Source organism: Muntiacus reevesi, chromosome 10 (genome assembly GCF_963930625.1).
Source record: "Muntiacus reevesi chromosome 10, mMunRee1.1, whole genome shotgun sequence".
NCBI classification, from domain to species: Eukaryota; Metazoa; Chordata; class Mammalia; order Artiodactyla; family Cervidae; genus Muntiacus; species Muntiacus reevesi.
This window is the reverse complement of record NC_089258.1, coordinates 42,874,036-42,890,756: the sequence shown is the minus strand read 5'-3', so window position 1 is coordinate 42,890,756 and position 16,721 is coordinate 42,874,036. Positions and strand designations below refer to the sequence as shown.

The 16,721-nt window shown below is 41.2% G+C and overlaps 1 protein-coding gene across 1 annotated transcript in view; it reads right to left on the bottom strand.

Annotated features, from left to right (window-relative positions):
- Nucleotides 1-16,721, bottom strand: part of SH3YL1 (SH3 and SYLF domain containing 1) — a 67,925-nt gene that overhangs the window by 11,136 nt on the left and 40,068 nt on the right. Inside the window, exons 5-8 of the mRNA XM_065947560.1 lie at nucleotides 16,546-16,658; nucleotides 15,259-15,387; nucleotides 11,875-12,043; nucleotides 11,018-11,093 (exon numbers count right to left, since the gene is read on the bottom strand). Coding sequence (XP_065803632.1) covers nucleotides 11,018-11,093; nucleotides 11,875-12,043; nucleotides 15,259-15,387; nucleotides 16,546-16,658 — 487 coding nt within the window. The remainder of the gene's footprint in view (nucleotides 1-11,017; nucleotides 11,094-11,874; nucleotides 12,044-15,258; nucleotides 15,388-16,545; nucleotides 16,659-16,721) is intronic.

Genomic DNA, 16,721 nt, shown 5'->3' with positions numbered 1-16,721 from the left:
CTCAGACAATCACTATGCCTTTCTTTTTCTTGAGGATGGTTTTGATCACTGCCTCCTGTACGATATCACAAACCTCCATCCATAGTTCTTCAGGCACTCGGTCTATCAGATTTAATTCCTTGACCTATTTGCCACTTCCACTGTATATCGTAAGGGATTTCTTTTAGGTCATACCTGAATTTAGGTCATATATACAGGATAATTATTATTTATGGAATGACATAGCTTCAACATAAAATTGTATTTCAGTGTTCTTTTTTAAAGATATAGATGCTAAGAAAACTGGTTTATAGAAAAACTAGAGGGCAAGAGAGATATTTTATAAGAATGTAACATAATTCTTTTATTTCCATTCTTAGATAGAGGTAAAAAAAATTCTCATAGAGATCTATCATCAAAACAATAGAAATAATAAAATATTACTTATTAACCAATAAGCTATTGCTACTATAATTTTTATTTTGGTGATAGCTATGTGATTTTATAAATAATTCCTATATAATGATAATATTATTTACTATTCTTATTGTAAATTCAGATAATGGTGCCATTAGGTCTCCCTTCAGCTTTGTTGAAAGCTAAAAAAAATGTAGTTCATCTAATTTACAAAATTATTTACTGTTCATCAGACTTACCAACTACACTAATATCAACTTTCATATTTCAAATTGTATCATTGTCCTTACATTTTGGGGACAAAGTTGTAGTAGCATGATTAAGATAGTTTGGAGTTTGCTTTTCTTATTGAAGTGTGAAAAAAACTGTGAAAGAATGGAAGACAAAGAGGGCAACGTGTACGTCGTGTTCACAAGAAGACAGGTGTGGAAACTGGCCCCCTGTAGACTGTGTCTTAAATCGCCTGTGCTCGGAAGCTCCTTCCCAGGCCCCGCGTGGCCCTCAGGGCTTCCCTGGTGGTCCCATTGCAAAGAATCTGTCTGTGATGCAGGGAGACCCAGGTTCGACTCCTGGGTCAGGAAGATCCCCTGGAGAAGGGCATAGCAACCCACTCCAGTATGCTTGCCTGGAGAATTCCACGGGCAGAGGAACCTGGCCGGTTATGGTCCATGGGGTCACCGAGTGGGACACGACTGACTAAGCACACGCTTCCCCATCTCTGTGTAACCCTTAAGGACAGAGGTGCATCAGTGTGAAGGCCACTGGCCTAAGAAGTTTATGAATATAAAAATATAAAAATAAGTATTGGCAAGGTGGGGAAGAGGGTATATACAGCAGATAATCTATTTTTAAAAACTGACTAGAAGTAAGAGATTTGGGGTAGGTGACCATATATAAGACAAAATATATGCAAATTAAGGCTTTCTCAACTATTAAAAGAAGCACCCTGAAATATAAATGGGAAAGCGTCTTCCATTCAACACAGCAAAACAAAATTACAAAGTACTGAGAAATAAATTTAACAAGAAAGGCACAGAAACTATGAAATCTTAGGAAAGACATAATATAATATTTCAACAAATGGAAAGCATAAAACAGGAAGATTATCATACAAATGCCAAATTTATTAGTTTATACATGTAATGTTATTGTAATTAATATAAAAATCATAGAGTTCATATAAGTACATAACAGTACTTTAACCAGAATTGCATATTGGTAGTTGACAGGAGTATTGGTAAAATGCTCCTAAATTAACTGAGGAGTAAGTATCTAATAACTGCAAGAATGAAATACTTCAAGAAAACCGAGGACACTATGAATGCAATGTATAGGAGAGAAGACCTTAACCATGCTAAAACATTGACGCTTTCAATTGTGGTGCTGGAGAAGACCCTGAGGGTCCTTGGACAGCAAGGAGATCAAACCGGTCAATCCTAAAGGAAGTCAACCCTGCATACTCATTGGAAGGACTGATGCTGAAGCTGAAGCTCCAATACTTTGGCCACCTGATGTGAAGGGCTGACTCACTGAAAATGACCATAATGCTGGGAAAGACAGGAGGCAAAAGGAGAAGGGCATGACAGAGGAGGAGATGGTTAGATAGCATCACTGACTCAATGGACATGAATTTAAGCAAACTCCAGGAGATAGTGAAGGGGGGCAGAGCTTGGTGTGCTGCAGTTCATGGGACTGCAAAGAGTTGGACATGATTTAGCAACTGAGTAACAACAACAACAACTACAAAATACAATATCTATAAAAAATAAGTGACAGATAAATTTTTACATAAACGTTAAAACTTTGATAAATGAAAGTTGTATATATCAAACTTTTATGTTTCATATAGATTATGAACTACATGAAAATTTAGATCAATAAATGATACATCTAGAGAAATAAACTGTCATTCAAATGAGAAACCCCTTAATATACAAAATACTCCTACAAGTTGAAAATGTAACAAGCATTCCAACAGAAAAAAATTAACCAATGAAATACAGACTTTTAAGATAACATCAAATTCCAAACACCAGCAATAAGATAAAAAAAATGCTTACATCACTAACAGGGACAAACACAATCAATCAACAAGGAGATATAACCAACCCTCAGAATAGTAAACACTTCAAGACACTTCAATGCTACAAGTGATGAGGGATGCCTGTAAGGAGTGTTGCGGTGGAGTGTACAGGTAGGGAGTGCAGATGAAGTGTACACATAGGGACTGTGGGTGTCTGGTTGGGGTTTACACAGTACAGAGTGTAGGTGTCTAACAGGGGTGTACACAGTAGTGAGTTTAGGTATCTGATGGGGTGTACACAGTAGGGAGTGTGGGTGTCTGATGGGGTGTACACAGTAGGGAGTGTAGGTGTCTGACAGGGGTGTACACAGTAGGGAGTGTAGGTGTCTGACAGGGGTGCACACAGTATGGAGTGTAGGTGTCTGACAGGGGTGTACACAGTAGGGAGTGTGGGTGTCTGATGGGGTGTACACAGTAGGGAGTGCAGGTGTCTGACAGGGGTGTACACAGTAGGGAGTGTAGGTGTCTGACAGGCATGTACACAGTAGGGAGTGTAGGTGTCTGACAGGGGTGTACAGAGTAGGGAGTGTAGGTGTCTGACAGGGGAGTACACAGTAGTGAGTTTAGGTGTCTGACAGGGGTGTACATAGTATGGAGTGTAGGTGTCTGACAGGCATGTACACAGTAGGGAGTGTAGGTGTCTGACAGGGGTGTACACAGTAGGGAGTGTGGGTGTCTGATGGGGTGTACACAGTAGTGAGTTTAGGTGTCTGACAGGGGTGTACATAGTATGGAGTGTAGGTGTCTGACAGGCATGTACACAGTAGGGAGTGTAGGTGTCTGACAGGGGTGTACACAGTATGGAGTGTAGGTGTCTGATGGGGTGTACACAGTAGTGAGTGTAGGTGTCTGATGGGGTGTACACAGTAGGGAGTGTAGGTGTCTGACAGGGGTGTACACAGTAGTGAGTGTAGGTGTCTGATGGGGTGTACACAGTAGGGAGTGTAGGTGTCTGATGGGGTGTACACAGTAGGGAGTGTAGGTGTCTGACAGGGGTGTACACAGTAGTGAGTGTAGGTGTCTGATGGGGTGTACACAGTAGTGAGTGTAGGTGTCTGATGGGGTGTACACAGTAGGGAGTGTAGGTGTCTGACAGGGGTGTACACAGTAGGGAGTGTAGGTGTCTGTCAGGGGTACACAGTAGGGAGTGTAGGTGTCTGACAGGGGTGCACACAGTATTGAGTGTAGGTGTCTGACAGGGGTGTACACAGTAGGGAGTGTAGGTGTCTGACAGGGGTGTACACAGTAGTGAGTTTAGGTGTCTGGTAGGGGTGTACACAGTAAGCTGTGTGGGTGTCTGATAGGGGTAGTACAGTGGAAGCGTAGGTGGTGGGAAATGGCTGACAAGACTCAGCAGTAGTAAAAACTTTAAAAAATCAATCTACCAAATCTCTTAAGTATTTAAAAATATATCCTTTCACCTATCATGCCTGTTCCTCGGAATTATCTTTAAAAAATTTCCACTATGTAGACAGCTTCATAAATTAACTGTGACACTTCTTGGCATGGAAAAAAGTTGAAAGTTAATATCTATCAGTAGGAGAGTGGCTAATAAAACATGTCCATCTACATGATGGAATGCTGAATATCCACTACAAAGAATTAAATTAACGGAGGAGTAAGTATCCAATAACTGCAAGAACACAGTTGATTGAGGGATTTCCATGAGATGTTGCTGAGCAAAAGGAACAAATAAATCCCATGAACAAACAAGCTATCGTAAAACACGAATACTATAACAGCATTTTTGTGAGATGACAACAAAACATTCGGACTGTGTGTGGTCTACATGTTTATACACATACTTATGTGTGGAACTACATGGAGAAAATACAGAGGAACTATAGAAACACGGAGAAAAGTATCATTCCTATTGTTGCTGGTTTGAGTATGGAAGAGAGTGACGTGCAATTAAGGACAGAGGAGACATGGGAAAAGGGGAAGGACTCCTAAAAGAAAAAGATAAAAAATGCTTTCAAAAACCATATTTATGAATCACATATACAACTATATAAAATTATATATGTGAGGATATATAAGAAATTAAAAATTAAGATTTTGTTTTTTAATAAAGCACTTAGGAATAAGTCATATTTAAAATGAAAAGTTAAAAATAGATACAAATTTTAAACTCTTTTATTGAATCAAAACCAGGAGTTCACAACCAGGCATGATATGCTACATGAGAAAAGATGATGGGCATGTGAAAACAACAGGAATCGAGCAACAAATACTGAAGCTGAAAAAGTAAAGCGAGAAGAAGGGTGGGTGGTGACTAGAGCTGAGTCTGCAGACACGAGCCCGGGCGAGAAGGTGAGCTGGCAAGCAGCCTGCGGAACCAGCGAGAGCAGCCCCTGCCGAGACAGGGAGCTTCCAAAGACTGAGGTCACGGCGGCAGACAGACGGGCCGAGGCTGGCGAGGCAGGGGGACCCACGCCCCATGAGGCTAGATACTAAAATACCTGCTCAGGGAGAATATGCAAGAGAAACAACCTCCCAATATTTTTCCATTGTTAGCTGAGAGGAGTTTCTTGAGATAAGGTAAGTAGCTTTTTAGTCTACACTGACAAGTAACTGATATTGAAGACTAGCAGGATTTTTATGTAGGTGTGATATAGATACCTACTCCCTCAGTGAGGAAATTTTAGAAACACTCTGTATTTTGAAGTATTCACATAGGTCAGATTTTATGTAACCACTCCTATCTAAAATAAAAATAGATCCAATGCTCACATCCTGCTAATGAAAATAAGAGTATAAGCAAATCAATCACCAGAACATAAATAAAAATAGACTATACTGTCACCCTTATTTAACTTACATGCAGAGTACATCATGAGAAACGCTGGGCTGGAAGAAGCACAAACTGGAATCAATATTGCCGGGAGAAATATCAATAACCTCAGATATGCAGATGATACCACCCTTATGGCAGAAAGTGAAGAGGAACTAAAAAGCCTCATGATGAAAGTGAAGGAGGAGAGTGAAAAAGTTGGCTTAAAGTTTAACACTCAGAAAACTAATATCATGGCATCTGGTCCCATCACCTCATGGGAAATAGATGGGGATATAGTGGAAAGTGTCAGACTTTATTTTTGGGGGGCTCCAAAATCACTGCAGATGGTGACTGCAGCCACGAAATTGAAAGACGCTTACTCCTTGGAAGGAAAGTTATGACCAACCTAGATAGCATATTAAAAAGCAGAGACATTACTTTGCCAACAAAGGTCCGTCTGGTCAAGGCTATGGTTTTTCCAATGGTCATGTATAGATGTGAGAGTTGGACTGTGAAGAAAGCTGAGCGCCGAAAAATTGATGCTTTTGAACTGTGGTGTGGAGAAGACTCTTGAGAGTCCCTTGGACTGCAAGGAGATCCAATCAGTCCATCCTAAAGGAGATCAGTCCTGGGTGTTCATTGGAAGGACTGATGCTGAAGTTGAAACTCCAGTACTTTCGCCACCTCATGAGAAGAGTTGACTCACTGGAAAAGACCCTGATGCTGGGAAAGATTGAAGGCAGGAGGAGAATGGGACGACAGAGGATGAGATGGCTGGATGGCATCACTGACTCAATGGGCATGAGTCTGAGTAAACTCCGGGAGTTGGTGATGGACAGGGAGGCCTGGTGTGCTGTGATTCATGGGGTCGCAAAGAGTCGGACACGACTGAGCGACTGAACTGAACTGAACTGATCCCTCTGGAAGAGCAAGGCAGCATCCCAAGAGAACAGGATACAGAGCAAGTTGTGCATGTGTTTAGGGCGTGGGGTGGGGCTCAGCGGCAAAGAACACACCTGTCAATGCAGGAGATGCAGGAGACACAGGTTTGACCCCTGGGTCGGGACGATCCCCTGGAGGAGGGAATGGCAACTCACTCCAGTATTCTTGCCTGGGAAACCTCAAGGACAGGGAAGCCTGGAGGGCTACAGTCCATGGGGTTGCAAAGAGTCAGACAGGACTGAGTGACTGAGCACACACACGCTATAAAGAAGAATAGGTCTAGTTCCTGAGGACCTTCCTAGATGAGGTAAATTTAGACAAGCTAAAGGCACAGCCAGGAATCAGTATGAGGGCCATGAGTTGGGTTTCATGCTCATTTTTCACCTGGGCATGAAAACTGGGCAAATGGATACAAAACACGGAGGGGGAGGTGCAGGACCAGCTTTACGGCCTTGGCAGCACTTTGACACTTAAGAGTCCTTTGCCCAGAGCTTATCATATACTGCTGACCCTTGAAGAGCGTGGGTTTGCACTGTGTGGGTTCACTTACAAGTGGATTTTTTCTGATAACATTGGAAATTTTGTCTGAGATTTGCCACAGACTGAAAAAACTCAGATGAAACACATAGCCTAGAAATATCAAAAGAAATAACTAAAAGTTAGGTGTGTCATGAATGCATGGAATTTATGTAGATACTGTTCTATTTTACCATTTGCAGTCATAAGATACACACAAATCTTTTACTAGGAGTTAAAATTTATCAAAACTTACACACATGCACACTCACACTCCCCATTTGCAGTGGAGAGAAACGTAAACAAATGTGAAGCTGCAGTATTCAATCATAATCATATAAATGAACATCCTTACTGTACACACACAAGTGCACACACTGCACCGCTGTAATGCTTGTGTGGCCCCCCCTGCTGCTGCGGCGAGGTGATGAGTGCTGCCAGTGACTGCCAAAGGCGCTGACCTTAATTGTCTTCACATGACGAGCTGTCTCTGCAGTAAACTGCACATCGCTGTGGTAGGTTCTCTTTCAGGTTCTGGTGTATTTTTCATTGTGTTTAAAATGATACTATAAACCTTGATTAACACCAAGGGACCCATAAAAAGTACCACTAGTGATCCTGCAAGTGCTCCCAAGAAGCAGAGAAAAGTCATTACAAGCAAAAGCTGAACTGCTTGATGTGTGGAATCTGAGGTCTGCAACTGCACCTGCCCACCATTCCAACATAAATAAATTCAGTGGAAGAACCGTTTTTAAAAGAGAAAAGGAAATCCATGAAGTTGTTACTGCGGCTACACCAACAGGCACAGAAGCCTTGCATCTTTTGTGAAATACCTTTTTATCTTATATTGCGAATGCAGTTTCTATGTGGGTGCAATAGACTCTAATAAAATTTGAGAAAAAGCAAAGTCATTATATGACAACTTAAAGCAGAAAGAAGGTGAAGGATCTAAAACTGGAGAACTAAATGCCAGCCAAGTTTGCTTTGATAATTTTAGTAAGAAGTTGGGCTTAAGTAACATCGAGATAACAGGAGAAGCAGCTTCTGCTGACCAAAAGGCAATAGCCAAGTCCTAGACGCCATTAAGAAAATCATTGACAAGAAAGAATATTTGCCTGAACAAGTTTTTAATGCAGATGAAACTACCCTATTCTGGGAAAAACTGCAACCGAGGACATTTATTAGTAAGGAAGAGAAGTGAACACCAGCATTTCAGGCAGGAAGGGACAGACAAGCTCTGCTCTTCCGAGCACAGGCACTAGAGTTCATGATCCACTCTCCTCTATAAAACTGCTAACCCCCAAACCTAGAAGAGAAACAGATAAATACAAGCTGACAACCTTTTGGTTGTGCAAAAAGAAGGCCTGGATCATGACAACTCTTTTTCTTTTTTTGGTCCCTGAAATCAGGAAGTACTGTGCCAGTAAGGAACTGCCTTTTAAAGTTCTTTTGATATTGGACAATGCCCCTGGCCACCCAAGAACCCCACGAGTTCAGCTCTATGAGCAGACCACCAAGTAGTGGTATTGGCCTCAAACACAACATCTCTATTTCCAACCTCTAGATCAGGGGATCATCCGGACTTTTAAAGGCTTACTACACACGGTACTCTACAGAAAGAACTGTTGATGCTGTGGAAGAGAATGCCTAGAGCGAGAACAGTATCAAAGTCTGGAAGGTTACATCACTGAAGATGCCATTTCTTGTAGAAAAAGCCATGAAAGTCATCAAGCCTGAAACAATAAATTCCTGCTGAAGAAAACTGTTCCAGATGTCATGCATGACTTCAGAGAATTTACAATAGAGCCAATCAAGGAAATCAGGAAATAGATTGCAAATACAGCAAAATAGGTGGGGGAAGCATGGCTGTGAAGGGTCTCAAGACGTGGACCTTGGAGACTTTCAAGAGCTAATGGACACGACATCAGACGAATTAGCAAAAGACGATTAGATGTAGATGAGAGCCCCTGAATCAGTGCCAGACAATGGGGAAGAAGACGTAGGAGCAGCGCCAAGGACAAACTGACATCAGACAAATGGCAGAGGGTTCTGCTTATTCAAGTCAAAGCGAAAGCAGCAGTCGCTCAGGCGTGTCCGGCTCTCCATGACCCCAAGGACTGCAGCCCGCCAGGCTCCTCTGTCCATGGGATTCTCCAGGTGAGAATACTGGGGTGGGTTGCCATGCCCTTCTCCAGGTGATCTTCCCAACCCAGGGTCAAACCTGAATCTCTTACATCTCCTGCATTGGCAGGCATATTCTTTAACGCTTGAGCTACCTGGGAAGCCCTGCTTATTCAAGACTGCTTTTAAACTTCTTTTTCAACATGGATCTTGTACAATACAGGGACCGAAACTAAAGCAAATGGTGGAAGGAGGACTGGGATCCTGTATACACATTTTTAGAGAAATGAAAAAACAAAAAAGTCAGACAGAAATCATGATGTATTTCCATAAAGGGACATCGAGGGTGCCTGCCTCTCTTGCCTCTCTCCGCCCCCTCCCCACTTCTGCCACCCCTGGGGCAGCAGGACCACCCCATCCTCTTCCCTCTTCTTCTCCTCAGCCTGCTCAACATGAAGATGAGGAGGATGAAGACCTCTGTGATGATCCACCTCCACTTAACAAATAGTAAATAATCATCATGTCATTCAGTTAACAAACTTATCTGCTGTGTATGCACATGTCCTCACGTGAAAATCTAGTAATTGTGAGAGGTCTCTATGTCATCACCAACATTGCCTAAGTGTTTATCACACAGAACACTGTGTGCAAGACTTGTACAGAAGTGGACAGGCTACCTCACATAGGCTAAGATGAGTCACATGTAATACAAAATTAATAATGTGCTAGTTTTCTTACTGTTATATAACTTGGCTTTCAAAGAATTACATTACTATATAGCATGCTTCTCTCTCTCTTCTTGTAATTGTAGAAACTATCAGTCTTCACCACATGTAAGTGGTTTGTTTTTTTTTCATGTAAGTGGTTTTTAAAAAATGTACTGATGTTTCTAACATTTATTATAAATATGGCTGTAATACTGTGTGCCAAAAAAATTTCTAGTTCTTCATTCATCAGTATACAGGCTAGGCTACCATAAAGCAATCATATTGCTGCTTATTTTTATCAACACATGAATCATTATATCTGTAAATGTGAATTTCTTTTTCCTATTAATTTTTAATTTTTTAATGTTAGTATTACATATAACATTTACAGTGTTTTGTATCACATAAGACAATATTGACATGGGTAGTGACAGACAATTCATCTTGTAAACAGAAAGATGTAAACTTTTGGTATAAATAAATACAGTACAGTACCATCAATATATTTTCATTTCCTTATACTTTTTCTTAGTATTTTTTCTAGTTTGCTTCATATAGGAATACAGTAGGTAACATATATAACTTACAAAATATGTGTTAATCAACTGTTTATGTTATCAATAAGGCTTCCAGGCAGCTGTGGGCTATTAGTAAAGTTTGGGGGGAGTCAAAAATTTTATATATATATATATATATATATATTTTTTTTTACTTTAGCAAGGGGGTTTGGTGCCCCAGACCCTTGCATTATTCGAGGGTTCATGGTACGTCTTCCTGTAATTGCTGTTACTTTTCCACATGTGACCGCTCTGTGCCAAGAGGGAAAGTTCTTTAAAGGCAGGAGATAAGTTAGCTTCATCACTGTGCTCTTAAAAGCCAAAGCACAATGCCACTTGCGTAACAGTTAATTATTATATGAAACATTGCCTACTTTACTATATTGCTATTTACGGGTAGCCTCTGTACATGAAAATCAGAATTCCAAAAGGGACTGTCATAAAAATGAGGGATGGAAAGAGGAGTAAAGGCCAAAAATCTGATGCTTTATGAATTTATTCTATTTTACAACCACTTTGTGAAACCCTAAGCTTCCAAGAATGTATGGTAAAATCAATATTCAGAAATATAAATCTATGTGTATATGAGAAAAACAGGTTTATTGCTTCCATTTCAAACCAGCAGGATAACAGTGTTTGAAAGAGATGCAAAAAAAAAAAAAAAAGAGGAGAGAGAAAAAGCTTAAAGGTAAATCTCTGTCACTGGAAAAAGCTTTTTCTGAATGAGAATAAACATTTTCACAAATTACAGGAATGACAATTAGCCTCATGTGTTTAGAAGAGGCCAAACATTTGTTTTTTTCTCTTTAATATGCATCAGTTCTTCTACTGGACTCTAAAGCTATAACTTTTGATTTCTTAATAATATTTCATAATTACTTAATTATAACTGTATTTGAATTGCAACAAAAACACTTACTTTGAGAGCCAGAACTCAGCTGCACTTGTGCAGACGATTGCTGTGGTCTTGACGATGGTTTTGGAGGCAGTTTAGCCTGGGAAGAGAAGGAAAAAGGCACATGATTTTAAAACCCTGTTTTTACTTAGGAGCATAGCACGCTTCCCCGCCCCCGCCCCCGCCAGTGCGTGTACATGCAAACGTTAGCCCCTGCACTCATTAGCAGGACACACACACCGCTCTGGGCCACCCCTGGTCGAACTGGACAACAGGCGGGTGGCCGCAGGGGCCGAGCTTCTGCAGCCGGAAGCGTCCCTCCCCCCGGCCCCGCCACCACGCAGGAGGAGCCGGCGATGAGCCAAGAGAAGCTATGAGCCCGGCGCAGAAGACTCTCCGCACATCAAGGCACCAGGCCAGCAGCAGGAATTAATTATTAATTAATATTATAAAGGTCTATCCTCGCAGAAAGGCAATCAAAGAAAACCGCGTTTCTTCCTGAAATTTGTATAGATGAGTGTCAAGGTTTTACGGCATTTTTCACACGAACTGTATGCAAATGAAATTACAAGGGAGGTTTAGTAGGGTGTTTAGAATCGGATAGGAAGGATGCGTGTGTTAGTCCTGTCCGACTCTTTGTGACCCAGTGGACTGTAGCCCACCAGGATCCTCCGTCCAAGGGAATGTCCAGGCGAGAATACTGGAGGGGGAGCCACGCCCTCCCCCAGAGGGTCTTCCCTGGCTCAGGATGGAGCCCGGGTCCACCGCACTGCAGGCAGATTACGGACTGAGCCCCTGGGAAGCTGAACATCAAAGGCAGAATAGTCTATATGAAGAAATGCTCTGCAGCTACTAAGAAAAAGAGAGAAATCCAGCATCACCGAAGCCTTCTTCTGCTCCCGGGCAGCTCTCCTGGCGTTGACTCGCTGCCCTTCACTCTCATACTTCTCAGTAAAGGAGTCAAGAATTTCATAAAGGTCTTCTGCTTGAGCAGGCCGTGGTGTATCGCCAAATAAAATGTCATAAGCTCGAATGTCTTGACAATAAAATCTAACAGGAAACATATGAAGAACATTTACTTTGCAGACATAGATCTTTTCTAGAGGTAAACGTAGGACACACACCCTCGTGTGTTAGCGTGCGTCACTGACCTACTGTATTTACATAGACCAGTTTTCAAACACTGACTACCCATGTTAAGGCCCTGAATTCATCCCTCTAAGCTCACCCCTAGAGGCAACTGCCATAAGTGGTCTGATATTTATATCCTTTTCCCAATAATATAAAAGTACTGCACATACACATACATTTATACATAAAAACATTTATATAATATTTATATATAAACATATATAAATATATATATTAAACACTTATGCACATGTACCTACAAGCACATACATTTTTACAGGTTTTTGCTTTATAAGTTTCTTATAAAAATGGTGCCAACCTATAGTTCCCTAAAATGCTTATTTGTATCAAAATTATGTAAGGATTTGCCTTACATGCTTGGAAGCCCTGCAGTTGATTAAAAAGTATATTTGGTTTAGTTTATCCAGGAATTAGGTGAACTTTAGTGGGGAAATCTTCCAAAGGCCTAGAATCACACATTTCTAAAAGCATTCTTAACTTAAATTTCTCAAATTAATAAAACCAGGAGTAAAAACATTTCTCTTGACTTTACAAGTCAGAGAGTTCTGCAAGTCTTACTTTTCCCCCCATTCCTCCCATTTTCCGGTTGCTGAGGCCTGCACTGAACAATAATGAACGAGTGTGGGATTCCAGGTGGAAGAGCCACACACGCGGCTCCTGACTTCTCTCTGTCAGCTGTGGGCAGCAGGCGCGTGTCCACCACCAGCAGGGCCAGCTCTGTCAGGGTTACTGTTGTGGGATTCCTGCCAGTTTCTTCAAGTAGTCCTCTCAGTCCCAGCTTTTTACCTTTTTCTGGGCAATTAGACACATTTTAGTGGAAATTCGGAAGCGCAGTTTTGGGAACTATTAGCTAGATGCCAGGTTAAAGAGGAAGTTCCTTGTTCCCTGTTAGGATACTTCCAAATCTTGTATTTTTTTTTACATCAAAATTGGTCTGTGAGGTACGGAAGAAAGACAAAGGCTGAGTCTAACAATAGGGAACCTCATAATGATGAACACTGCGCTTTTATTACATTGGTACAAAAGTAATTGTGGTTTCAGACCATGCATTTTAAATCATTATAACTGGGTTCAAAAACATCTTTATTAATCAAAATAGGAACCATTACAATCAACACATTTTTGCCAACAAGAAATAAGTTTGCTTATTCCTGTAGTGTAAAAATTCGTGCTTCAGGATTCAATGAACTCTTGGAAAGCATTTTCTGCCTCCTGCTGGTTGTGGAAGAATTTTGCCTACAAAAAGTTGTTGAGACGCTTGAAGAGTGGTAGTCAGTTGGCGAGAGATCAGGTGAATATGGTGGGTGAAGCAAAACTTTGCAGCCCTATTTGTTCACCTTTTGAAGTGTCAGTTGTGTGACATGTGGCAGGCGTTATCACGCAGAAGAATTAGGCTCATTCTGTTGACCAATGCCAGCTGCGCGTATTGCAGTTTTTGAAGCATCTCTTCGATTTGCTGAGCATACTTCTCAGAGGTAAAGGTTTCACCAGGATTCAGAAAGCTGTAGTGGATAAGATCAGCAACAGACCACCAAGCAGTGACCATGATCTTTTTTGGTGCAAGTTTGGCTTTGGGAAGTGCTTTGGAGCTTCTTCTCAGTCCAACAACTGTGCTGGTCATCACCAGTTGTCGAATAAAATCCTCCTTTCATCACACATCACAATCCAGTCAAGAAATGGTTCATTATTGTTGCTTAGAATAAGAGAAGACTACATTTCAGAATGACTTTTTTGATTTTTGGTCAGCTCATGAAGCACCCACTTATTGAGCTTTTACACCTTTCCAATTTGCTTCAAATGCAGAATGACTGTAGAATGGTCGATGTTGAGTTCTTCGGCAATTTTTCATGTAATTGTAAGAGGATCAGATTCAATGATGGCTCACAATTGATTGCTGTCAACTTCTGATGGCCAGCAACTGCACTCTTCATCTTCAAAGCTCTTGTCTCCTTGCAAAACTTCTTGAATCGCCACTGCACTGTACGTTCATTAGTAGTTCCTGGGCCAAGTGCATTGTTGATACTGCAAGTGGTCTCTGCTACTTCACAACCCATTTTGAACTCAAATAAAAAAATCACCTGAATTTGCTTTTTGTCTAACACCATTTCCCTAATCTAAAATAAATATAAAATAAACAGCAAGTAATAAGTCATTAGCAAAAAACATAAAGCAAGAAATGAGCATTAAAATGAAGTATAACATAACCACATTTACTTAAGAATGGATTCCAATATCAAATGACAAAGTTCAACAATGTAAAACCACTATTACTTTCGCACCAACCTAATATGTTATAAGGATGGCTTCTTTCCTTCAACCTCATGAACCAGCCTCTGCCAGCTCCACACTTTTCTTCTGCAGCTTCCACTCCTCTCGGCACCTTCATAGAGTTGAAGACAATTAGGGCCTTGCTCTGGATGAGGCTTTGGCTGAAGGCAGTGTTGTGCTTGCTTGTATCTTCAATCCAAACCACTAAAACTGTCTCCATATCAGTGATAAAGCTGTTTCGCTTTCTTATCATCCATGCTTTCACTGGTACGGCACTTGTCACTTCCTTCAGGAACTTCTCCTTTGCAGTCACAGCTTGGCTGACTATTCGGCACAAGAGGCCTAGCTTCCGGCCTGTCTCAGCTTTGACGTGCCTTCCTCATTAAGCTCCGGCATTTCCAGCTCTTGGTTTAAAGTAAGAGATGTGCAGCACTTCACTTGAACACTTGGAGGTCCTTGTTAATGTCAGTGTATTGTATCTAAGGGAACAGGGAGGCCTGAGGAGAGGGACAGAGCCTCGGGGAGGGTCGGTCAGAGCACAGACGCGCTCACTGGCTAGGTTCTCCCCCGACAGGGCACAGTGCCTGGTGTTCCAAACAATCACAGCCGTAACATCCAAGGTCACAGGCTGCAGATCACCGGGGCCGATGTAATAATGAAAAAGTTTGAAATCCTGTAAGAATTACCACAACAAGACGCAGAGACGCGAGGTGAGCAGGTGCCATTGGAAATGTGGTGCCAGCAGACTTGCCACACGAAGGTGCTCTGTACACGCTTAAGAACCATGTGAATCTACAAAGCCTTATTCCCTTCAAATCAATTAAAATTATTTGCCTTACACTTACTTTCGGTTAGTTTCCTTCCTCTCAATCAAACAGCTGCCTTCCAAAGATATGCCGGCGAAGAGGCCTCTTGACTTGCAGTAAGTAAAGACGGCAGCTGAGCTTCTTAGGGAGACATTTCCTTCTAAATTCCTGCAAAACAGAAGGTGAGCATCCCAGCACTGTAGCTTCATCTAAAGGTGACTGTCTGACTGGCACTAACTTCCAACCCAAAAGAAGGATCTCGCTCTATACCTACTTCTCACTTTATATCTACTTTATTTTTATATATTTTACTTCCTGCTGGCCTAAGCTAGGTATGTTGAAAGTGGTTCAGAGGAAAGGACAGTTCACAGCACGGACATAGTAGGCAAGATGGTTGTAGGACAAGGTGATACACGTGAAGAAAACATGGTAAGCTGAGATTTTCCAAATCTCAAAGTTTTCCAAATCTCAAATTTTCCAAATTTCAAAAAAAGATTTGTCTTCTTTTACCAAAGCAGGGAAGTGCATCTCAAGAGTAAAAGACTGTGGTTCTTTTTACTATGAGTATTTTCATAGAACTCAGAAATACTTTTAAATGATTTTACTAACTTCTACAAACACTCTGAGTTTAAAATATTTAATTGCTCAATTAACTCAAGAATAGTTATTCATTAATAGAGAAGCGAAAACCACAGTATTGTAAACATCACTCAAGTAAAACACTTCCACTTCAATTTTTCACAATGCAGTTTGGAAAAATGCTTTTTTTCTCCCCCCTGATCAATTCTGCTCTTTCTCAGTTAATTAAAACTGACTTGACCTGGCTCCTTCAAAGCATATATATAAATTTTATGTTAACTCTGATAGGTACAACAGCCTGCATTTCTGAAATTTAGTTTCTCTCTACATGTGTTAGTTTCAGACTTTCTCATTTCATTACACTGGCTGTGTTGTGCAAGTTTCTTATTTGTAAGCAACCTCAAACCCTCTATGCATGTGTGTGTGCTCAGTCATGTCCGACTCTTTGGACCCCATGGACTGTAGCCTGTGAGGCTCCTCTGTCCACAGGATTTCCCAGGCAAGAACACTGGAGTGGGAGGTCATTTCCTCCTTCAGGGGACCTTCCTTATCCAGGGGTCTTCATCTCTGTGTCTCCTGCATTGGCAGGAGGATTCTTTACCACTGCTCCACCTGGGAAAATCCTCTGGGACATGTGTAAATCATAAATTTGTGTCATTCTAATTCAATTTTCTCTTAATGCAAAACAATATGGTTTTTAAAGTCTTTACTGTCCATAGCTGCTCAGAAAGGGTTTCGAGCACTCACCTTCCCAGGGGCCCAACGGCCACTGTGAGGTTCCCGCCAAGTGTCAGGTTACCACCTTTTGCAAAAGCTTCTACTGCTCTGTCATAGTTCAAAATTATTACCAAGTCTGATACCTGCAATGTAGAACCAAGTATTTTTAAATAATCCCGCCTGTATATCATTTAAAATATGTTTAT